Source organism: Bombina bombina, chromosome 2, assembly GCF_027579735.1.
Source record: "Bombina bombina isolate aBomBom1 chromosome 2, aBomBom1.pri, whole genome shotgun sequence".
Lineage (NCBI taxonomy): Eukaryota > Metazoa > Chordata > Amphibia > Anura > Bombinatoridae > Bombina > Bombina bombina.
In genome coordinates, this window is record NC_069500.1 from 125664557 (window position 1) to 125689388 (window position 24832).

The following is a 24832-nucleotide window of genomic DNA, read 5'->3' on the forward strand; positions in this document are numbered from 1 at the left end:
ACCGAGGATAACTGCAGCGGCAGCTCGTCTCCCTGACCCGTGTTCACACTTGGAAGGAACCCCCACAACACGTGCCTAGTGCCAGCTCTACACGCAGCTTTGCTCCTCTTCCAGAACAGCATACCATGCTCCACAGATAACACTTTTCCCAGTTTTTTGGGGGGGTGGACTTTTCCCTCTTTCAAATTTTGAAATATTGGGAGGTATGCGACAGGAAGGCATCATTTACAACCATGACATATTGACATTCATTATGATTGTTTGTGAATGAATGTCAATGTCACATATAGTTTGTAGGAGGCATGGCATGACAGTACAGAGTGAGTATATATATATAATATATATATATATATATATATATATATATATATATATATATATATATACATACACACACATATACATACACACACACACACTGTATTAGGCTACAATATGTGATTTTGTAAAATTTTGGGATGGTGGTGTGCCGCAGGATTTTTAAATGTAAAAAAGTGTGCCACGGCAAAAAAAAGGTTGAAAATCACTGGATTAGAGAACAGTTCAAACCCTTAGCTCACAAAAAAAAAAATGACTTTAGAAGTGGGCGGCGGAGAGTGGGGAATTTGAATTTCATATGCACATTAAAAAGTTAGTTACAGCGCATCTTCATTACATCTGATGAATTAAACTCCATCTAAAATATCACTAACATTCTGGATCTGATTTTATAAAGGGTAAAGTTTACCATCACTAAACTTTTGTGATTCTATGCAATTTTAAGACACTTTTTTTAAATGTACTTCCATTAAGAAATGTACTTTATTCTCGTTATCCGTTGTTGAAAATAATACCCAAGAAGGCTCCGCAGCAGCAATGCACTACTGGAAGCCTGTGGTAACCCACGTTTGTCTCTTGATACTGACTGACCAGTTGTATTGGGCTAAATCTGTGTTTAACCCATTTTCAGGGGTTAAAGACAAAGCATTTTATTTTTCCCCACTTAGAGCTGCAACAACTAATCGATATAATCAGCTGTTTCACTCCACTGAGCTCCTGCACATAATATTGTGTTTATGGTTATAACCTTAGCCTAAAGGACGTTTACTTTTCACTTTTTCAGGACAGTAGAAGTTTACAACTACTCTTGGCTTATGTGCAACCCAGAAATAATATAATTTGGATTGTTTATATTTAATCAGGTTATTTGGGACTGTTTTACATGATATAGTGCCAAGCTTGTTATTTACACCTAGCTCTAGATTGATGGGAGTTATTTGAATTGATGTGCACTATTATCTGTTTGCACAATTATTAGCTGAGTGCTTGCTATTGCTGATTATATGTATGGCTTTGTCCTGTTATTGACAGTCATTAGTGCTTTTTTTTATTATTATTTGTAATATATACCAAATTCAACCTCTATAAGTATATTTATGTTATTTTAAGAGCAGACTAAATATTGTTCTCTAACCTTATAGCTGGTTATTTACCATTGAATATAAATATTAAAGATATTTTTGTTTGAATGAAGTCCAGACTTACTTTAACCCTTTCATGACAGGGTAAGTTTGTCTATATCAGAACGTTCCGATGTAGACAAAATAAAATCCCGCAATCGCGAGATTTAAAATATGGGATCGGGTCAGGGGGGCATCCCTATGATGCTAGGCAAGACCTCACACCACGATCACATCCAGGAAGCACCGTTGGCTTCAGGACGGCCAAATGGCTACAACGTTCTATTCAGTCCTAACTGTGCTAAAGCCCAGCACGGTTAGGACGGAATAGAACCCCCTAACGGCATTAAAAGGCCCCTTGCCAAGGAAGAAAACCCTTTGCATTGGTGGAGAGTTAAAGATAAATATACCTTGGTGAAATTGACAAACCCCTACTTATGCATCTCAAGCACCTCAACACTATCTGAACGCATCTTCTCTGCTGCAGGCAAAATAGCTTGCAAAAAGAGATCCAGCCTCAGCCAGGAGCATGTGGACATTTTTGCATTTCAATGCAAAATTTCTGAAAGAGTGAATAACAAAGTTATAAACACTGATCCTTTACCTCTTTCAAAACCATTCATGGTTTTGTTTTGCTTAATTATAAAAAAATTGTTCCACTGCTTAAAAATTGAACAGTTGTGTTAATGTAAAGTTTTAGTGTGAAGTTTATATTTGTAACACTCAGTATGTAGATTTTATTTTAAATATTGGAAAAAAGTTTTGTTTTTTTATACGATTAGTCGTAAAAAATAAATCAGCCGATTAATCGATTATGAAAATAATCGTTACAGTTGCAGCCCTAATTCCACTGCTGCTTCCTTATAACATTTCCCTTTAAATGTCCTTTTTTAAAGTGATGGTTAACGGGACAGGTTTTAAATTCAAATAGTAAGGGCAAAAAAGCGGGTCTCAGGCAAAGAAGTTTTGCAAACCAAATAGCACATTTATTGTTGTCAGCACATGGAAAGATTACATTAATAATAAAAACAAGCTACATGTAGACAGGGAATTAAAATCAGGTCCGAAATCTAAGCGATATTTTATATGGACTTTAATTGTTCACTTCTATTTAAGATGTTCTGTAACTTACATTTTAATCTATCCGTGCCAAACTAATAACCCTGCACTCTGGCCGCCCACTTCAAAACTCATTTTTTTGTGAGCTAATGGTTTGAACTGTTCTCCAATTGGTGCACTTACTACAAACAAACAAACAAAAAAAAGGTCTGTACGGCTAGCGCACAGATTGGAAAACAGTTAAAACCGGTAGCTCACAAAATAAATGCGTTCTGAAGTGAGCAGCTTGAGCGAGGGGTATTAAAATGGCACGGCTAGATTACAAAGTAAGTTACAGAGCATCTTCATTAGAAATTATCAATGAAAGTCCAACTAAAATATTGCTTACATTCTGAACCTGATTTTAAAACGTAAAGTTTACCATAACTTTAACTGTCCCAGCCAAGTTAGGTACAAAATATTATAATTATCCAAACTTGCAGTTATAAAATTTTATAAAAAAGAAACAAGACACAAATTTTATAGGAGAAACATGAAAAAAAAAACTTATGGAGAAATAATTATTATAATCAATTAAAAATATCAAAACCAAACAAATGCTTTTTAGAAAGCAGTTCCATTCAGTTATACATTTTACATACAGTTCTTTAGAAATCTCATTTGTTTGGACATATTATCCCAAGAACAAACCTTTTGCAGTCATTCAACCAAAAAAAAAAAAAAAAAAAAAATTATATATATATATATATATATATATATATATATATATATATATATATATATATATATATATATATATATATATATATATATATATATATATTTTTTTTTTTATTAATAATAATAATAATAATAATATTATATATCATTAAACTGAATATTCCGAAAAATCTGGTGTTGTTAGGATAACCGACAGCTGTGTAAATGGATTGTGAAGGTGCGAGTTGGCCGAGCGAAGGAACAATAATTCAATTCTTTTACGAGGGACAAAATACTCATTTTAAAGCACTTGAAAATGATGCAACATAACTAAAAAAAAAGCGGACAAGAAAATATTACCCAATATCTCATTGCAAAAAAAGGAAGATATTTCACCTCACAATTTCCTCACCTCACCAGAGTAAGTGCTGTTTAAAAAGTTATACTTCAGTTACTGCCCTGCTGCATGTATATATATATAAAAAAAAAAAAAAAAAGAAATGAACAGCAGCCAATCAGCATCGGCAGTGCTGAGGTCATGAAATGTTTTACTGTGATTTTACAAGATTTCATAGTAAACTTCATAACATGAGTGTGCATGAGACAATACTGATTTGCTGCTTAACGTCCTTTGCAATAGGGTGTGAATACTTAGGACATTATGAGGTAAAATAGCTTTCTTTTTTACATAGAGATGTTTAGGTGATATTTTATAGTCAACTTTTTACAGTTATGCTGCATCACTTTCAAGTGTTTCAACATTTGGGTATCATGTCCCTTTAATTAATATAATTTTATGTCTGCTAGCTTTAGCGCTGACTGATGCTAATACTTGGTGTTCAGGACTGGAACCAGGACCAAAAATAGTCCCAGGTATTTAAAGGCGAGTAGCCCACATCAGTTAGAGCTCTGTCAGCTAGGTAGCCATAATACACCAGATATTTTGTCCTGCAACAACTCTGCTTAATGGTCAGAAAGGGACAGTCCAGGCCTGCTGGTGCTAGTGAGTGAGTTGTGCGTGGCAGGTGCTAGTGAGAGTTACATACAAGGCAAAAGGGGCACCCACATGCATTAGGTTGCCACACACTGCCAAAAGTGAGGGTATGAGAAGGTGCACAGCACATACTGTGTTTAGTTTTTTTAAGAAGTCCTGATCATATTGGGTGTAATATATATTGTTATTCTTTCTATAAATTCTATAGCACATACTGAATGTTGTGACATGGTTAGGGTATACAGGGGCAGGAAATTAAAGGGACAGTCTAGTCAAATATCAAAGCTTCATAATTTAGATAGGGCATTCAAGTTAAATTTAAAAAAAAACTTTCAAAATTACTTTTATCATCAGATTTGCTTTGTTCTCTTTGTTAAAAGCTAAACCTAGGTAGCCTCATATACTGATGTATAAGCCCTTGTAAGCCACCTCATATTAGTGAGCTTTGACAGGTTTTCACAGCTAGACCATGCTAGTACATGTTTGCCATATTGATAACACTGTTCTATTTATGAGTCAACACTGATTGGCTAAAATGCAACTCTGTCAAAAGAAATGAGATAAGGGGGTAGTCTGCAGAGGCTTAGCTACAAGGTAATGACAGAGGTAAAAAATTATATTAATATAAAAAACTAGTTAGTTACGCAAAACTGGGGAATGTGTAATAATGCTATTATCTATCCTTTAAAACAATAACAGATATGGAGTAGACTGTCCCTTTACGGAAAAGGGAATAAGGAGCTGGGCTGCGGGGCCCCACAAATCCGTCTTACCATGGCCCCTAAAATGCCAAGGTTGTCCCTGGTCATAGGTGACTGATGCTAGTAAATAACAGGTGGCTGGTGCTAGTGAGGGTGCTGGGTAGTTACAGGTAATAGATGTTCGTGTCTGTGCTAGTGACTTGCTACTTTAGTATAGGGGAATATATCTGCTGCGATAACCAGCATCCCCCAGGTACCTGCTGCAGTTTCTGATATTACAGATGGAGAAGTGCGGGGTGGTCTAAGTGGCCCTTGCTGCTGACGTCCTCCCGCTTTATGCGGCGCAGAGTTAGCTTCCCCTCCACTCTGGGCCCTGAAGCCTGGGATCTTTCCGCTCTCTACCGCTTCTTGTCCCCGGCTGCGGCCTCTCCCCAACCCTGAACCCAACACTCCGCGTCCCCGGCTCCTTCCTGCTCCTGGAGCACGGTCAAAACCGTCTGACATATCGCTAAAAAAACAGTGCCTATGTTCTCGGTGCTGCAGGAGGATCAGCCCCCCGGGCCCAAACACTGAGCCGGCTCCGCCTACTGTCACCATCCCGCACTGAAAGAAACAGGGGCACAGCGCCATCTACAGACGGAGGACCTGGAAATCTTATGAGGTAAAGCGCAACCTATAATGCGCCTTGTTGCACAGCGCCACCTACTAACTCGAAGGCGTCACAAAAAATGCTAAGCACGAAATCCCTCGCGAGGACTCAATGTATGCACAGCGTCACCTACTGCACGGAGGTCCCTGAGAAGCGCTACCAGAGAATTCCGATGGTTTCTGAATATGAAAACACAGCGCCACCTGCAGGACTGAAGTACCTGTAAGTGTGCAAATGGAACAGCGACAACTACAGCATAAGATACACAGACAATTTATTAGAACATTTTATGTAATAGAGATGATGTTGCTAAAGATCCTATTGTAAATCAATAATCAATTGCAAAATATTAACAGTAACAATTATTAGGGATGTATTTGTCGAAAGCTATTCAATAAACCATGACCAAAGAGGTAGCAAAATATTTTAATAATAAAACATCCCTGGCTAGTTGGTTTTATTGAAAATGTATAGTAATTTAACAGGAGATTCCTGTATAGCAGGTAAAAGCTATACAAAAATACTGGACAAGCATCTAATATGTTCTAACTGCTAAAGGCACTGCTCTGTCCATACTTGCCAACAGTCCCTGGATTTTGTTGTATGTCCCTGGATTTTTTTTGTCCATGGAAATGTCCCTGAAAATCTCTTTTGCATAACATTTGTTGTTTGTGTATATATATATATATATATATATATATATATATATATATACACACACACATACATATATACAGATAGATGGATGATAGATATAGTGTATTTTTTTAAATATAATTCATTCCTAATGGAATATTATTATTATTGAATGGGCTCACATATTATTTGTCTTTCTAATTTTGATGCTGTGTTGTAAAAATAACCATATGCCCAGAATGTGTTCCAGAGACTGGGTAGGTGTAAGAGCTTGGTGCTGTAATCTGTATAATAAACTATGGATAAATCTAAATTATACTATTACTATCAAATGGGTGTATTTTGATTGCAGAACTGAGTGGGCAGAGCAGTCGAACAGTAGGTCGTCAATACTCCAGTAACCCGCTTGCGCTTGCTCTGCTGCAAAGTGTCCCTGGAATTTTTTTTGAAATGTTGGCAACTATGCTCTGTCTAGATTAGGTGAAGGCACTGGGGTAAAATCATCCCTCTGGGTTTTTTTTTACTGGTGGCACTGGAAACTATACAAAAACATTGCTGCCTGTGTGTGAAGGTGGGAGCATCATACAACTGCTGTATGTCTGTTACTGGCAGCGAAGGGGATACAATCACTGCTACTATGTTATGGAAAACAAATATTGACAAGCAAAGGGCTATTCTGGGATCCCCAACTACTATTAGTGTTCAGTCACGTCTCCCTAGTTTAAAGTGAAGGTCAATTTTCATCAATGAGTGCCCGGTTTTTAAAAATACTTTTTAAAACAGGGGCACTTTCATTGATGAAAATTAACATTGCACTGGATTTTAAGAAATACTTACCTTTTTCTCCTGCAAAACCGGATCGCCGATCTCAGCCTCAGTTCCTCTGTAGTGACGTCAGAAATGACAAAAACCGGCTTCCTCCAATCATGGATTGCACCCCAGAGCGTCCAGCTCGTGATGCCTGGCTGTGATTGGAGGAAGCCAGTTTCGTCATTGCTGTTGTCTACAGCAGGAAGAAGAAGGAGGGAGATCGTCGATCCGGCTTTGCAGAAGTAAAAGGTAAGTATTTCTTAAAATCCAGTGCAATGTTAATTTTCATCAATGAAAGTGCCCCTGATTTTAAAAGTATTTTTAAAAACCGGGCACTCATTGATGAAAATTGACCTTCACTTTAAAGGTATTTTTTTGTGGAGAGCAGCTGGCAACCTTATTTTGCTTACGTAGATCTGCTGCAAAATTTGTGCTTATCAGATCCATAAAACAAAAAACAGCCACACCTGCAAACTTCAGGGTATAGTATTGCAAGTTTCAAAATATACAGTCTTCCCTTAAAGGGACACTGAACCAAAAAAATTTCTTTCGTGATTCAGATAGAGCATGCAATTTTAAGCAACTTTCTAATTTACTCTTATTATCAATTTTTCTTCATTCTCTTAAAAAGTTTAATTATGCATAGTGGTAAAAACACATTGCAATACACATTCATTATTTATTTTTTCCTGTAAAAAAAATTTTAAATTTTTTTTTTTTAGATTTTTATTGAGGTTCTTAGTCATACATAGTAAAGAAAAGAACATTGCATACAATATATCCAAATGTAATTACAGAAGTATGGTCAGGTATATAAGGAAGCATCATTTAAAACTAAGTCCTGACATGAGAATTTATATAAAACCTCAGATTTTTCCTTTTTATATATACCTTCAATTTGCTACAAATTGGGCCACTCTTGGACCCCTGACAACTTGTGAAATAATTATTAGAAGGTAGAAAACATATATATGAAGGATTTAAGGTAGGGTACATATTTGTATGTATAGAGGCAAAGTTATATTCTTATGGGACTTAAAGGGCCACTAAACCCAAAATCTTTCTTTCCTGATTCAGATAGAGAATACAAATTTAAACAACATTACAATTTACTTCTATTATTTATTTTGCTTCATTTTTTAGATATCCTTAGTTGAAGAAAAAGCAATGCACATGGTGAGCCAATCACACGAGGCTTCTATGTGCAGCAACCAATCAGCAGCCACTGAGCATATCTAGATATGCTTTTCAGCAAAGAATATCAAGAAAATAAAACAAATTAGATAATATAAGTAAATTAGAAAGATGTTTAAAATGGCATTCTCTTTCTAAATCATGAAAGAAAAAATGTGGATTTCATGGCCCTTTAACACAATATAGCCCTTGAAGTGAGATAATACTCCTTACCTCACCAAGTCTCTCAAAGAAACAAGCACAACAAAGAAAATTAGGTAATTGCCTCTATAAGAAATCTGTGCAGATTATAATCACTTAGGGATAGTGGTCTAAGGATATAATTTCCTTTTGTTTACAAAGTAAACTGTTGTGGAATGGGGGGGCAATCTAGTGTAAAATGGCTGGTAAACCTGGGGAATAAGAGATGGCTCAATACATCAAGCTCATAAACACACATAGCTAAATAAAGTCTGCTGTAAAGATTTGACTTCAACTAGTCCTTGACTCCCTCTAGTGGTGAAAATTGGAATCAAAATTTTATCACCACATTCTGCGACTTAAGAAATTTGAAGAAATAACTCATACAACTTTGGGCGCGATCCGATATCCGTCGTAGTTTTCGGCGCAGGCAAGGGAACCCACGCCGCCCGTAATTTCACCTCGCAACTCGAGCTATCCAATATACTGCGCCGTCAGATGCTAAACTGGCGTGAGTAGGAAAAACCGGCGATCAGCTAAAATGTGCGCAAATACACATTTTAGTCGTCGCAAGTACTTACGCCAGTATTTTGTTCACGTAAAGTCTCAATAAAGTGTAGTTTTATGCAAATTAGGCTACGAATCGTAAAAAATAACCGCCAGTTCTAAAAGATGCGCCACGTAATTACGCCATTCAAAAATCATACTTAAACCCCTGCTCATCCGCCATTTTCTTTAGTGTGTTTGGTTGGTTCTTGGAGCTACAGCACACTACAGTGAGTAAGAGAAAGTGGTTAGAGTAGAGAGAAAGGCGCATTGCATATATTTAGTTAGGTCGGATTTGGTGGATTTGTTAAGCTTGTACATTACTGTCACTTTTTTACATATTGCACACATTTTGCAGACACACATATACAAAATACACAACATTTTTTTTTTATAACACCTTACACATTTTATTTATCTTTTACAGTGTGAAAGGCTGAGTGTTTGGTTGTGATTGTGTGTGATTGAAGTGGGAGGAGTGTGAGTGTGTGTAGTGTGAGGATGTCAGGGAGAGCTAGGGCGGGGGGGAGGAGGAAAGGGGAGTTGCAGGGAGAGGATTATGGTCAGGAAGAGCAGCAGGGTCCCCGTCAGGGAGTCAGTGGAGTGGGGAGAGGGAGACTTAGAAGGGAGGATGGGAGTGGGGTTGCCCCAAGGCCAGGCACACTCAGTAGAAGAGGGATAGAGGGTGCACATGGGGATAGAAGGGGGGAGGAGGGAGAGGATAGGGAGGAACCCACACCAGGGACATCCCAGGGAGGGAGCCAGGCAGCCCAGGACGAGGAGCGTATGAGGTGCCCCAACTTCTCCTTTGCTGAAAATCTTGCTCTAGTCCAGGCCATCCTGGAGAACCATACCGCCCTCTTTGGCCAAGAGAAGGGCAAAGGAGTTGCACGTAGGCGTAAAGATGCCTGGCTGAAGGTGGAGGAGGCAGTTAATAGTGTGTCCCAGCAGAGGAGGACTGTGGATGGCCTAAAGAAAAGGTGGAATGATTGTAAGAGGAGAGTCAAGGAGAAGATGGGCCAAGAAGCAATGTCCCAGAGGGCAACAGAAGGTGGGCCTCACCAGGAGGCAGAATATAACGAGTGGCAGGAGCTCATTCGTAGGTCCCTGAGTGTCACAGCAGTCCGTGGACTTCCAGGGGCTCGTGACTCAGGGATTCCAACATCAGCACAGCATGCTGGTGAGTAACATCCCACACACCAGTATTATATGTATTTGAGATATAACATCCTATAATGTCACACATTCATGTACACAATGAGGAGCATGGTATTTGGCCTACTAACAAAAACATCTACAATTAGATTTCACATTAAAGGGACATTAAACAAAATCTTTTTATTTAATTATTCAGATAGAGAATACAGTTTTAAACAACATCCCAATTTACTTCTATTATGTAATTTGCTTCATTATTTTGTTATTCTTTGTTTATTAAATATCAATGCACATGGGTGAGGCAATCACACGAGGCATTGATGTGCAGCCACCAATCAGCAGCTTCTGAGCCTATCTAGATATGCTTTTCAACTAAGAATATCAAGAGAATGAAGCAAATTAGGTAATGGAAGTAAATTACAAAGTTGTTTAAAATTGCTTGCTGTAGCTGAATCATGAAAGAATAAAAATGGGTTTAATGTCCATTTAATGCTACTTAACACTTTGAAATTCATGATATGAGGTGGAATAGTGAAATACTAACATGTCTCAGAGTAACACAGGCCACAAGCCACATGTAGAGTTTTCAGTAAATGGACACTATAGTCATCACAACCATAGTGTCACTTAAAGAACACATTTTCTCCATCACTGACATGTACACAGAACTATTGTATGAAACACATACATGTATACTTTGCATATTAAAAACCCTCATATCACAAATCTCAATGTGCACATGCATGTTATAGAGTTTGACATGAGAATGTGTATAGGCCCTAGCATGTACATTGTATGCCCACATGGATATATATCTGACTGTACTAATCCCTCTCATCATTTGACTCCTCCACAGAACCTCCAGTCGCCAGGGTGCAAACGCCCATGCATCCACCTCCACCACCGCCACAGAGAATGCCTCCACCTCAACCACCGGTCCAGAGAGTCCAGCAAGAGTATGCTCCCAGGCATGAGCTGGGTTGGAGTGCCTCTGTTGACGATCCAGATCTCATGCCACCAGCATTGCAAGACAATACCTGGCAGGATCCCTGGCCGGAGGACTATTCCTTTGGCTTGGAGGTGGAGCCAAGTCAGCCCCGAAGGGTAGATGTCTTTACCCCCCCCACACCAATATCAGGAGAGTCAGGGATTATACCACCAGGCTGAGTGGGTGCACACCAGTCGGCAATGGGACTACCAGTCCATCCGGAGATCTCCACCATCTGCTTCCCTTGGAAGAGCTCCAGCATCTGAGGAGGAGCATATAGCTGTCATCATCCCTCAGGCAGCACCAGCTGTGATCCCGCAAGCAGCACCAGCTGTGATCCCTCAGACAGCACCAGCTGTGATCCCTCAGGCAGCACCAGCTGTGATCCCGCAAGCAGCACCAGCTGTGATCCCTCAGGCAGCACCAGCTGTGATCCCTCAGGCAGCACCAGCTGTGATCCCTCAGACAGCACCAGCTGTGATCCCTCAGGCAGCACCAGCTGTGATCCCTCAGGCAGCACCAGCTGTGATCCCGCAAGCAGCACCAGCTGTGATCCCTCAGGCAGCACCAGCTGTGATCACTCAGGCAGCACCAGCTGTGATCCCTCAGGCAGCACCAGCTGTAATCCCTCAGGCAGCACCAGCTGTAATCCCTCAGGCAGCACCAGCAGCTGAGGATGTTCAAGTTGAAACAGCAGCTAGAGGTGAACCTGCGCCTAGAATCCCTGCTGGTGAAGAGCCTTTAGATCCTCTGACTTCCGCCATGGGCGACGAATACATTGCCCTCCAGAGGAGGCAAACATCAACCTGCGAGAGGCTCACATCAACCTGCGAGAGAATGCAGAGACCAACGCAGGTTTTACAGGAGCCAACAGACTTTACTACAGTGTTCCATTGAGCTAAAACGGGACATGGCAGCATCTTTAAGTGGTATCGTCGAGAACCAATCTCAGATGCTGAGAGTTATTTCGGACATGCAGATGCAGAGTGACAACAGATGGCGGGAACAAAACCAACTGTTGGGTGTGTTGGTGGAGCATTTCACACACCAGCAGGACATTGCCTCCAGCCTCTCATCTGTGACCAGCACTCTTGCAGAATCCTCTGAATCCACACAACCCAGGAGAGGCAGGAGAGCCACTCCAGGCACCTCATCCTAAATCTTGTCCTCTGTTATTTACCCTATAATTGTCATCCACATCCATGTGAGGGGTGTTTTAGTACACTAATATTTTTGAAAAATATAATAAGGCCTGTGTGGAAATGGCCCAGAAAAGGTAATATCATCATGTTTATGACATATTCATGTTCTCTAAACCACATCACATAGTTGTGTATGAAGGGTACATATAGTGATATTCACTTTTAAGATGTAAATCAAGGTTTCTCACATCCAATAGAAAGTGACCCATGTGCAGGGATAGGCATGAGCCAAGGCTGTGGTGGATATTTTCTAAGGTAAAGACTTTTAGTGAAGGACACCTTGCCTATCCCTGCACATGGGTATATATATCTAAATAATAATGTTTTTACAGAAGGTGTGAACATAAGGTATAAACCTCCATTTTCATTCCTCGAAATGATAGTCAATAAATCATAGTGACCAAAACATGAATTGAACTAATGATATATTTTTAGTAATTAGGGTGGTTAAGGGAATGGGGGTGGGATGTAGTAGTTTCACTTACATGCAGTGGAACTCCGCAGTATGTAATTCGATGACCAGCTGCAGCAGGGGCAGCACCATCACCATGGACCTCAGAAGCAACTATAGAATCAGCATGTGTAGACAGAACAACAGGGGATTTTAGGGCTTCCAGCACCCCTTGTGCCCCATGATGACCCATTGTGCCCCATGATGCACCCCTTGTGCCCCATGATGACCCCTTGTGCCCCATGATGACCCCTTGTGCCCCATGATGACCCCTTGTGCCCCATGATGCACCCCTTGTGCCCCATGATGACCCCTTGTGCCCCATGATGACCCCTTTGTGATTGGTTTGACAAACTTGCAGGGGCAGGAATAATAAAGAATAAATAGAGGTTAACTATTTGTGATCAAGCTGCTGATATGTTTGTTGTTAAGCATGCACTTGTTAGACCTTCAGAGAGTTACGTTGGTTTCTAAGTCAGTGCAAGGGTTCCTGCGGCTGAAATTTGTGGCGAGATGAGAATGGAGTAGATTTTCTGAAATCTGCGCGCGTAAGTACTTACGCCGTATATTGGATACCAAACTGCGCGTGCTTTGTATGTCAGTCTATGGGCCAAAAAACGACGGGCGAAGGCAGAAATATACACGCGTAACTTCTAAGTTACGCCGTATATAGGATACCAAACCCGCGCAAATATTGGCGTCGCCGGCTTTTGCGGGCGACGATTTATATCGGATCGAGCCCTTTGAGAGAAATTCTTTTTACAAAATATCAAGCATAGGATAGGATCGGCAATCTCTGTCCTATGTGTCACAACTATATTCTAGTGGAAAGAAGCATACTGTTATATTTTCACTAAACAGCTCTAATAGTTGTTGCATATATAAATTAACTTTCTATATATCAGAATACCATTACGATCTCAGAAGTATGGTTGACTACTGTCACTTTCAAATACAGGTAGCCCTCAGTTTACGCCGGGGTTAGGTTCCAGAAGGAATGGTTGTAAATCGAAACCATTGTAAATTGAAACCCAGTTTATAATGTAAGTCAATGGGAAGTGAGGGAGTTAGGTTCCAGGCCCCTCTCAAAATTGTCATAAGTAACACCTAATACATTATATTTAAAGCTTTGAAATGAAGACTTTAAATGCTAAACAGCATTATAAACCTAATAAAATAATCACACAACACAGAATATATAATTAAACTAAGTTAAATGAACAAAAACATTTGCTAAACAGCATTATAAACTTAAAAAAAAAATCACACAACACAGACTTCACTTGCATTTTTCTGCAAACAGTCCTTTCTATGCATTCCAATCAGGACTGATTTATAGACAGGAAGATATTGTTCCTTTGAAATCTGCTCGATAGCTCAGGTCTCATTAAACTGATTAATTTCAGCTTGCTTTACTTTGCTGCAACACAAGTGGACAGCTCCACCTACTGACTATTTTAATAAATGCACTGCTTCTCAATGCTTTTCAATAGCAGTCACATGACTGGGAAAAAAGGTTGTTATTCTGAAACGGTGTAAATTGAACCGTTGCAAAACGAGGGCCACCTGTACTGCAAAACAGCTATTGATTAACGTCAGTTCAGTAACAGGTCATATTACTTGAGTATGGGCCCTATACCCAAGCAGCGCTCCATTAACAATGCATAGGTATTGTTTAACAGAAAGCTTCTAGTATACCGGCAATGGCTAGAGTTATGCAACCTAGAGTGACTGACCGCAAACAGTATATATTATCAAAACTGAAAAGGCAATAACTAAAACAACTAAATGAATAGCCATAATATTAGCATTATCCCTACTTAGAGTCTTATATATATATGAACTTGTAGACACTATTACATAACTAAATAGCGGTAATAGAAACATATGAAAAACTGAATGAAGAGTATAAAGTTCAAAACTTAAACTATATCAAGATCTTATATTCATGGCCAGTAGACTTAGTAAAGTCAACCTATTCCAAGTTTGTGAGCTGGGAAACTGTTGTTAGTCTCTTTCCTGGCTAACTGCCAAAGAGACAGTGCAGCATGTGCGACCAAGATGTTAGGGCTCTTCTCCTCCACCTCCCCCCCACACATAGAAGAGTAATGATGTCTCTTTCCTGGCTAACTGTGAATGCGCAGTTAAAGCGTTTGGGCTCTTCACCTCCAAATTCCCCCACATATTAAGAGATAGTGATCCGGTCTGTGAAGTGCCTCTCTTGTCGGCTAGATTACAAGTTTGGTGAGCTATAGTAATTGCAGCTTGGTCCAGGGGGTCGGCCGCATCCTGCAGGACCGGGCCTGTCCAACATGGTTAAAGTGCTGCTCCCTACCCTCCCTCTGGCTGCCTGTGGGTAAAGATATCGAAGAAGTGAGAGTTAGAGGTGTAAGGGTCCTTGCCATCCTAGCTGTATACGATACAAGCCAGCTGTCCAGGTCCCTGAGCAGCATCTCCTTAAAGTCCAAAAAGAGGGCATGTATGGTCTTTAGATTGTCTGCCATATTGAGTAGTATGGGAATAAGCAGCTGAAGTTATGTAGCTTAAAGTACCTGTGATATGTAGTAGATGCTCCACCTTAGATGTCACAGGTATATTTAGTGATAAGTGCCGGTCTATGTTTGAGGGGTACTCTGTAGTTTAGTCTGTGCTTTAGTGGATTACCGCGTGCTTGGGAAGATGGCTGTTTACACGCAGTCTGTGTACCAGGTTATCCAAAGAGTCTCGATTATCTCCTTTGCAGCATATTTATTATTATTTATTATTATTGAGTTCAAAAGGAGTGGCTGGTAATCTCAAAAGTTGGTAGGATATCTGGAGTGGATTTTAGCTAAATCCGATTTTCAAAATAGTAGCTCTTATGAACAATTTCAGCAGAGCTGAAGTAATATGCGACCGATCAGTTTCTTAGCTCGCTCCGCCTCCACCCCATGATTCAGATAAAGCATGCAATTTAAGCAACATTCTAATTTACTCCTATTATCATATTTTCTTTGTTTTCTTGCTATCTTTATTTGAAAAGCAAGAATCTCAGTTTAGAAGCTGGCCCATTTTTGGTTCACAACCTGGGTTGTGCTTGCTGATTGGTGGTTAAACACCTACCTATAAAAATTAATGGAGAGGGAGGAATAGGGAGGTATGCTACAACTATAAAAGGTATGGTGGGGCGGTGAGGGGGTCCCTAACCAACGATTGCTGGAGGGGTGTGTTGGGGTACCAATACACTACAGAAAATAAATAAAAAATAATATATATATATATATATATATATATATATCTTAAGGCATTTTATAGGCTAAAATGGCTAACACAGTTAGAGGGGGTAGGATTAGAGAGCTGTTTGGGAGGGATCAGGGAGGTTGGAAGGTAAGGGGGTTCCTACACTACTGTCATAATATCAGTATCTTGTTACAGCCTGTCCCTTTAATTATGCCTGTTGTGTTCCTTTATAAGCATCCTAGCTCCTTTGCTCATTGCTTGTTATTGAGGAACCTTGTGACGTATATGCAAAACAATGGAACCTGGCTAACAGAAAGCAGACTTCACAAATCTTCACCAACCTCTCGGTCCAGGGACATCCATAAAGGGAGAACACACACCGGTCAGTAAACTTAAAAACAGGATCTTTATTGGAGTGGATAAAAACAAAGTTGGAGACAGGGCTCCATTAAACAGGAAAAAAGGCTACAGCGTAACTGACTGCAGACATGTTTCGCGTGTGTCCACACGCTTGTTCACTGCTGTCTGTCAGCTGTACAATTTGCCTCTATTTAAAGAGGCCTGTCTCAATTAAAATCAAATTTGCAATTAACCCTTTCCTTTCTAATTTAATTGATGGTACACAAAATCAGATGAGAAACAAAGTCAGTTACTAAGATCATATACATATTAATAGTTAACACTGGAAAGACTGAGGAACTCTGTGTAAATTGATATTTTATGTTTCAAACTTTGTGAGATGAAAAAACTCTTTATATTTTCTACAGATATACTTTATTGATGGTTTATTACTTAGATTATTAAATAAATAAATTAACATCGCTCTCCTTATTGATACCATTAGGGTGACTGGTTTTTAACTCAAAAATCCACTTGGCTTCTCTGAAATTGAGTCTATATTCTCTGTCTCCCCCTCTTTTATGTTTCATTACATAATCAATTGCCTGTATGCAAAGCAATGAGGCATCCCCTGATGCATGTTTTTAAAGTGTCTTGAGACCGGTGTATCCCTATCTGGGTCCTCAATGTCTCTTATATGTTCTAGAGCCCTATCTTTGACACAACGTTTTGTTCTACCAACGTATTGGATCTGGCACCCCCTACAGGTCAAGAGATATATGACATGTGTTGATTTGCAATTTAGATTAAATTTAATGTCATATTCACGACCTGTTACTGTAGATTTAAATTTAGTTCCCTCTTTTACATGGTCGCATGTTTTGCATCTCTGTGCTTTGCATTTAAAAAACCCTAATCTATTAGGTAACCATGTTTTCTTATGTACAAGGGGTAAATCAGACGGGGCTACCATATTTCCAATGGTAAGACCCTTTCTTGATACAAATTTGCAACCTTCTCTTGTGATCTCGTCTACAGCTAAAATAGGTAAACTTTCCTTTATGATGCTGCAAATTTTATTAAACTCCAGACTGTAGGGGGTGCTAAAGACAATTTTATTTTTTGTGTTTTTTTCCTTTTTATATTTGTCTCCATACTGGTTTTTGTATTTTAAAAGATTTTCACTAGGTATTCTGTCTACCTCCTCTTTTGTTCTTTTTAGTAGTGACTCTGGATACCCTCTTTCTAATAATCTATTTTCCAAGATTTTGCATTGAGTATCATAGTTTTGTTCATTAGAACATATTCGTCTAGTTCTCAGGAACGGACCTTTTGGAATTGCTTTCTTGACGTGTCCAGGGTGACACGATTTATAATTTAAAATTGTATTGCCACCTGTGGGTTTCCTATATACTGTAGTATTTATTACATTTACTTCTGGATCCACCACCAACTCCAAATCCAAAAATTTGATGGTGGTCTTGTTATACTCAGCTGTAAATTTTAAATTCATATCATTGGAATTAATATTCCCAATGAAATTTTGTATAGATGTTTCATCTCCATTCCACACCACCAACAAGTCGTCAATGTACCTTCCATAGTATACAAAATGTTCCTTTAAACAGGTTGGCATAGGAGGGGGCAAATTTTGTCCCCATGGCAGTGCCACGCCTCTGGAGATAGCAGTCCCCCTCAAAGATGAAAAAATTATGTAGAAAAATTGTTCAAAAAATAAGATACTGCCGTCAGACCTAGGTGGTGTGGAATGGAGGTGTACAAGGATGTAACATCAATTGTAAGAAACCTATAGGATTCCTGCCACTTAATTTGATTTACTTTATTTAATACCTGGGTTGAGTCTCCGATGTAGCTCATTAATGTCCCCACTAATGGTTGTAGGTAACAATCAACCAATTCAGATAATGGTTCCAGAAGGGAGCCCACCCCCGATATGATGGGTCTACCGGGGGGATTTAAGTTGTCCTTATGTAATTTAGGAACAAAATAGAAAATGGGCGTGAGTGGGGTAGGTGGAAGTAAAGTGTCAAAATAAGTTTCCCTGAATGCACCAGCTTGTTTGCCTAGTTGTAAAATTTTAATGCTCTTATTTTAATGCTCTTATTTTTTCTTTATGCTGTTAACATCGATGTAGCAAATTATCAGCATCTTTATTTTTATATCTTTTCTGAGTCCACACTGTGATTATTACATTTGCAAATGTTACATTGTGATCAATTACTAACCACTATATTAAGAATGTAATATTAAAGTTAAACTTAGATTCTGATAATGTGGGATATAAAAAGTCTGCAGTTAGTTTTTATTTCAAAACAGTATGTGAAGTAAAACTTAAGCAGAAACAACACTACTTAATTTTTTCTATATATTTGACTAAATCTGCACATTTGATTCTTTTACCTAAGGAACAATTCTGATTATCAGCAGCTGTGACAGAATAACAAGCCTAAAAATGGATCAAGCAGATTTGCCCACACATGTATACAATCTCTCACAGAGAGTAGATCAACTTTCTCAAGGTTTAAGAGAGTTGCAATTAGAGAATCAGACATTACGAGACATTATAAAAGATACTGCAGCTCCTAAACAGGTTACTATAGATTCAACAAATGAGCCTATTGTATCACCTCCAGAAAACATTTTTGGCGATAGAAGTCAGTTCCGTGACTTTAAGAATGCATGTTACCTTTTATTCACTTTAAGACCAAAAACATACGCTACTGACAAACAAAGAGTATTGACAGTTATTTCTTATCTCAGAGCAGAGCCTAGAACCTGGGCCAACTCTTATTTTGAGCAAAATGACACCATATTAGATAACTTAGAAGCTTTTTTCCACGCCATGGCGTTATTGTATGATGATCCGTGCAAACAACTCACATCAGAAAATTCAATGAGAGCTCTTAAACAGGGAAAGAGGCCTGTAGAGGACTATATAGCCGAATTTAAAAGGGTTTCAAAAGATTCGCAGTGGAATGACATCTCACTTAGAAACCAATTTAGACTAGGATTATCAGAAGCCCTGAAAGATGAGCTATCTAAAATAGACATACCAGAAAGTCTGGATAATTTAATGTCTTTGTCAATTAATATTGACAGACGTTTAAGGGAACGAAAGAAGGAAAGATATAATTCAGATCCAATAATAAGGAAATCCTATCAACCTTATAAAGTTACAGAAGAACCAATGGAAATTGGTGTAATCAGGGGACCTTTAAGCCCTGAAGAGAAAAAGAGGAGAAGGGAAAATAACCTCTGTCTTTATTGCGCATCTAAAGAACATGAAGTAAAAGACTGCCCTAACCTTACCAAGATAAAAAGAGGTAAGAACTATAACTTCAGTAGTACTTCTGACATAAGTTTTGATAAACCATCTTACTGTCATTTACTTGTATCATTACAGTGGGGCTCAAAAGAGATTATGTTGAAGGCACTCGTTGATTCCGGTGCTTCAAGCAACTTTATTGATTTAGATGTGGTGTATAGGAATGAAATAGCATTAAAGAAAAAACAAAAGGGAGGCGGGGCTAGCTTCAGAGCTGTGAAGACGTGCCTGGAGAGAGCTCTCACATCCCAGCCTATAATTAGTCTAAAAAAACAATTATATAGGGACCAGGCTTAGAAATTGTCCTTCTATATTGCCTTATAAATATTAGCCCTACAGAAAGAGACCTTTTGGGGCACAGTAAGACCCGGGAAGCCACCCTAAAGCGACTTGCAGAAGGCAAAAAAAAAAAAAAAAGAGAAGCTGCGACCTCATCATCGGTTAGGATCGCTTGTCCCCTGCTGCCTATCAACCACTTGTCTTCACTCCGGAGGGTCGGGGCTCCGCTCCGGAGGCTCACATCAGCGGCACTACAGTGGGAAGCAGAGGACAGAGACTTCAGAGCGGTCAGCGCGCAAGCTAAACAGGGGATAGCTGATCGACAGACAGTGTTCACATTCAACAGGAACTGCCCACACAAAAGTGCCTTATTGCCTACAATAACACCTGAACTCACGTGGATCCCCCCTCAGATTGCTGCTTTGCGGAGGCTGTGTGGGTCCCCCTCCTTCGGCGGCGGGTCGGGCCTGAAGAGGCGCGAAAATCCGCCATCTTGACAGCATCCTTCTTCAGCTCCGGGGCCTGTCGGGCCCGGCCTGCCGAGAGGAGAACATTGGTGACGACTCTGCTTGGAGGTGGTGGTGCCTAAAAAAAGGGGTAAGAGACTGCTCCCGTTCCCCCCCCCCCCCCGCAACATCAGGGCAGACAACTCGCCACGGGGCAACAGCGACAGTACACAGTTGAGCCATAAAAGTTCCAGGGCACGCCACATCAATTTCCCCATAAGCATCTTCCCACGAAAGCCCTGATAGTCTATTCTCCCTACCAAACTGCTGAAAGCCTTAGTACCCCTTTTGAAAAGTATTCTAGTGACGGGCTCTCCCCATTAAAAGACTTTGATGCGCATAAAACACAAATAACTACCTACCTATGTGCTAGACCAGAACTGAGGCTGCACAGTTCCTCTCCAAGTCTACCCTGCTGAAAATACTAACATTGCCTCCTGGGCAGCACATGAAGTTGCACTTTGGGGGACACCCTGGGAGATTCACTAGAAGGAGCTGAGTCATTAGACAGAGGAGCTGTTAAATCACAGCACATAGCATCACTGCAAGAAAAAGACAGCTTAATGAACCCACGCCTGTTTTAACTGAATAGGTAGCTCCTCCAGAGTAAGCGACCCACATATCTAATCTACTCTCAATGTACTAAAACAAATTTAAACATATAAAGTTCCTCATCACACTACCCTGTGACAACATTGACACCTCCTGAGCCTAAGGAAGCAGAACTCAAGACTGCGCCCAGGGAGTCACATTAGGAGCGATTAAAGTGGGTAGAAAGTCTGCAGACTGAGGAACTGTTAAATTTCAAATACAGAGATTCAATCCCCCCCTCTGCTCATTGAACAAAGCTTATTCACATTTCCTACTATGACACTGTTGTAAACGTGATAAAGAGAGGGTAAAGTGGCCTAATTATGCACCTCCCAAACTGCACAGTAGATCTGTAACTCACCCCCAATGCAATGACACATTGAAAAAAAGAAAAGGGAAAAAAAAAAAGCTTGAACCTCAAATCGACACCCCTGAGCTGATAATCAAACTAAAGCTAACTACTACTCTAAAGAATCCATCCCTCGTGGGTCTCCTACTATAATTCATGATGAAGAATAAAACACAAACCGTCAAGGAATGCCTATCTAAATCTCAACTTAAACAAAGACAGTTGAATAAAGAGTCCCCTTCTCAAGGAGATACCCTGAACTCCAGTATGACAGAAATTTCTGCATCTCTCCCAGCTGAAACCCATAATAAGGAACTACTCTCTCAAATTAAATCTCTTTTTCAAGAAGAATTGAAATCTGCACTGTCTGAGCTACGCCAAGATATCAAAGAAATAGGAAACCGCACAGCAGAGCTAGAGGAAAAAACTGAAGTGATAGCGGAAGAAATACCATATTTGCAGAAAACCATTTCAGAACATGAAGAATATCTATATAAATTAGAAGAGCAAATTGAAGATCTTGAGAACAGATCCCGCAGATCTAACTTACGCATTAGGAATCTACCAGAATCATATAAAAACTTGGAAGAGACAGTGACTGCACTTTTCCACCAATTGGTTCCAGATGTTGACTCAGATAAACTCTTGATGGACAGAATTCACAGAGCTTTAACCAAACCTCAACAGTCCACCATAAGAGACATTGTCCTCAAACTACACTATTTTCATGTAAAAGAGTCTATCCTTAAAGCAGCCAGACAATTGCCAGATATCAAATTTGAGGGACACTCAATCCAAGTGTATGCAGATATTGCCCCGATCACATTGAGGAAGAGGAGAGATCTTAAACCTATTACACAAGCCCTCAGCAAAGCACAGATAAAATACAGATGGCTTTTCCCCTTCAAATTAGCCTTCACACACGCCAACGCTACCCACACCTGCTCCAACATGAGTGAAGGTTCATCTATCCTCCGCAAGCTGGGGATCCCCTTTGATTCTCCCCAAACACCCCCTATTAAGAATACCCAGAGGAAACCTATACAAAAGGAATGGTCCCCGGTAGGTCAAGCTAAAAAGCCAAGAAAAGCAAAGGACATTCCAAGCAACCACTCTGACTCTGAGTCACCTACGGAAGAAGAGACTCTACCGACTTGATGAAACAAGCGATGCAGAGGACTACTGTAACCACCATGCTTTAGTTCAGAATGGGAAGTATTACTATACTTAAGTCCTTACAGGACACAACCGCCCATCTGCTTTTTCAAAAGTGACACTATATCTCACAGCCGTGATATACCTAAACTTTTCTAGATAAGATCATGCAGATTGGGGCATTATCTCTGCCTTACTTAGGGGCAGCTGTTATCATTGTTGCTGTTACTGTTGGCGCTAAGGTCGCCGTTGAGGTTCTAAATGTTTATACTATCACTTTTATCTTTTGTCATTATTGCAACCTTCTCCCCCCTTCCCCCATACCCCCTCGCTAAACTAAGATATTGAAAAGCTTATCCATCCATTCACCATCCACTCCCCCCTCCCCTTAACCCCTATCAGTCCAAATCTAGGAACATCTGATTTAAATGTTTGAGAAGAGCCCTTTACCCTCTACATCTCTAAGTTTATCCCTGAAAAGGGATACTATGTTAAAGTTTAAAGTTATTATGTTTATAATTATGTATGTTCTATTTGTCCAGGCATGTCGTCAAGTTACTAAGGTTAACCTATCTATGACACCTATGTTAACAATGTTCACTGTTCTCCATATCAAGGATCCAAGCATCCCCCCTTGGTGGGGTTTTGAGGTAAGTCCCGGCTCTCTCATCTATAGCATTACACCAGGAATAGAACCCCAGTCAACATCTATTACAACACGCATACCCCCTGCTCCCCCACACCTAAGGGTTCAGACAAATAGCGATACACATTTATACCTAAAATGTCTATAAAAATCATATCTCATAATGTCAGAGGTCTCAACTCGGATTTAAAAAGAAAAAAAGCAATCACTACTTATAAATCATTACGCGCCCACATAGTTCTGTTACAAGAAACTCATTTCTCTAGAGATTTTACCCCTAAATACTGGGACAAATCATACCCGACACAATACCATGCTATAAGTGGGAGAAAGAAATGTGGGGTCACAGTATTGCTACACTCATCCTTGAATTTCAAAGAGGAGGAAATTATCAGAGATAGAGAAGGTAGATTTTTACTAATTAAAGGATTAATCCAAAATACCCCGATACTCATCATTAACGTTTACGCCCCCAACGAGCAACAGGCCTCCTTCATATCTAAACTAAGTAAGCTACTGACACAATGGAAAAGGCACAAGATCATTATAGGAGGCGACTTTAACCTATCCCTAGACCAAGATATGGATAGGACTACAAATCAAACTTCACAGATCAGACACCCTAGATCAGTAAGAAACATCTTGAAAGATTTCACCCTGGACCATAATCTGATTGACAGTTGGAGGTCACTAAATGAAAAGGTCAAAGACTATACCTATTTTTCCCCAATGCATCACACTCAATCTAGACTGGATTACATATTCCTCAGTCAGATTTTGGTTCCACTCCTATCCACTGCTAAAATCTTAAACTGCCCTTGGTCAGACCACTCTATGGTGGAAGTAACCTTATCAGGGGTCGTAAACCCCAACAGATCCAAATCTTGGTCCCTCAATGCCAGCATATTACAAGATGCTTTGGTCTCACAGAAGATCAGGGAACATATAGTAGACTTCATAAGACTTAATACAGGAAGCACACCTAACCCATCCTTTGTGTGGGGTGCACTAAAAGCTTATATAAGAGGGAATCTAATAACTGAATCCAGCAAACGTGACAAGCAAAACAGAGCCCAACTTGCACAATTACAGTCAGAAGCTAATATCCTAAGATCTCAAGTTACTGCCAACACTAGCAGAAAAAAGAGAACAGAACTAAAAACTATAAATGACGAAATAGATAGATTATTGAATAAAGAAGCGGCTAGGTCCATCAAGCAGATAGACACCCACTATTACATATATGGAAACAAGCCCGACAAAATGTTAGCTAACAAACTCAAAGAAATAACCAGAAACACCACAGTCCCACAACTCCAACTCCCAGACAATAAAAGCACCAATGACCCCCTACAAATTGCCAATACCTTTGCAGATTTCTATCAAAGACTTTACAACCTCCCGACGTGCCAAGGAGCTCCTGATAGACCCGACAATTTGAATACATTCTTAGACTTGAATCATCTCCCTAAGATCACTGAGGAAGAGAGAGCTAGTTTGAATGCCCCAATTACCGAGACTGAAGTAAAGAATACTATAAAAAATCTGAAAAGCTCTAAAACACCTGGCCCGGATGGATACTCTGGTCTTTTCTATAAATTATTCTTAGAGGAACTAGCACCTCTGCTTTCGCAAATGTTTAATTCTATACTACAAAAAAATGAGGTTCCCAAAGAAATGCTCATGGCCAGAATAG

At 39.8% G+C, this 24832-nt stretch overlaps 1 protein-coding gene across 1 annotated transcript in view; it reads right to left on the reverse strand.

Moving 5' to 3' along the window:
* Window positions 1-5492, reverse strand: part of PAIP1 (poly(A) binding protein interacting protein 1) — an 86215-nt gene extending 80723 nt beyond the window's left edge. The window contains exon 1 of the mRNA XM_053699683.1: window positions 5150-5492. Within this exon, the coding sequence (XP_053555658.1) occupies window positions 5150-5489 (340 nt within the window). The 5' untranslated portion in view covers window positions 5490-5492. The remainder of the gene's footprint in view (window positions 1-5149) is intronic.
* Window positions 5493-24832: the final 19340 nt, after the last annotated feature.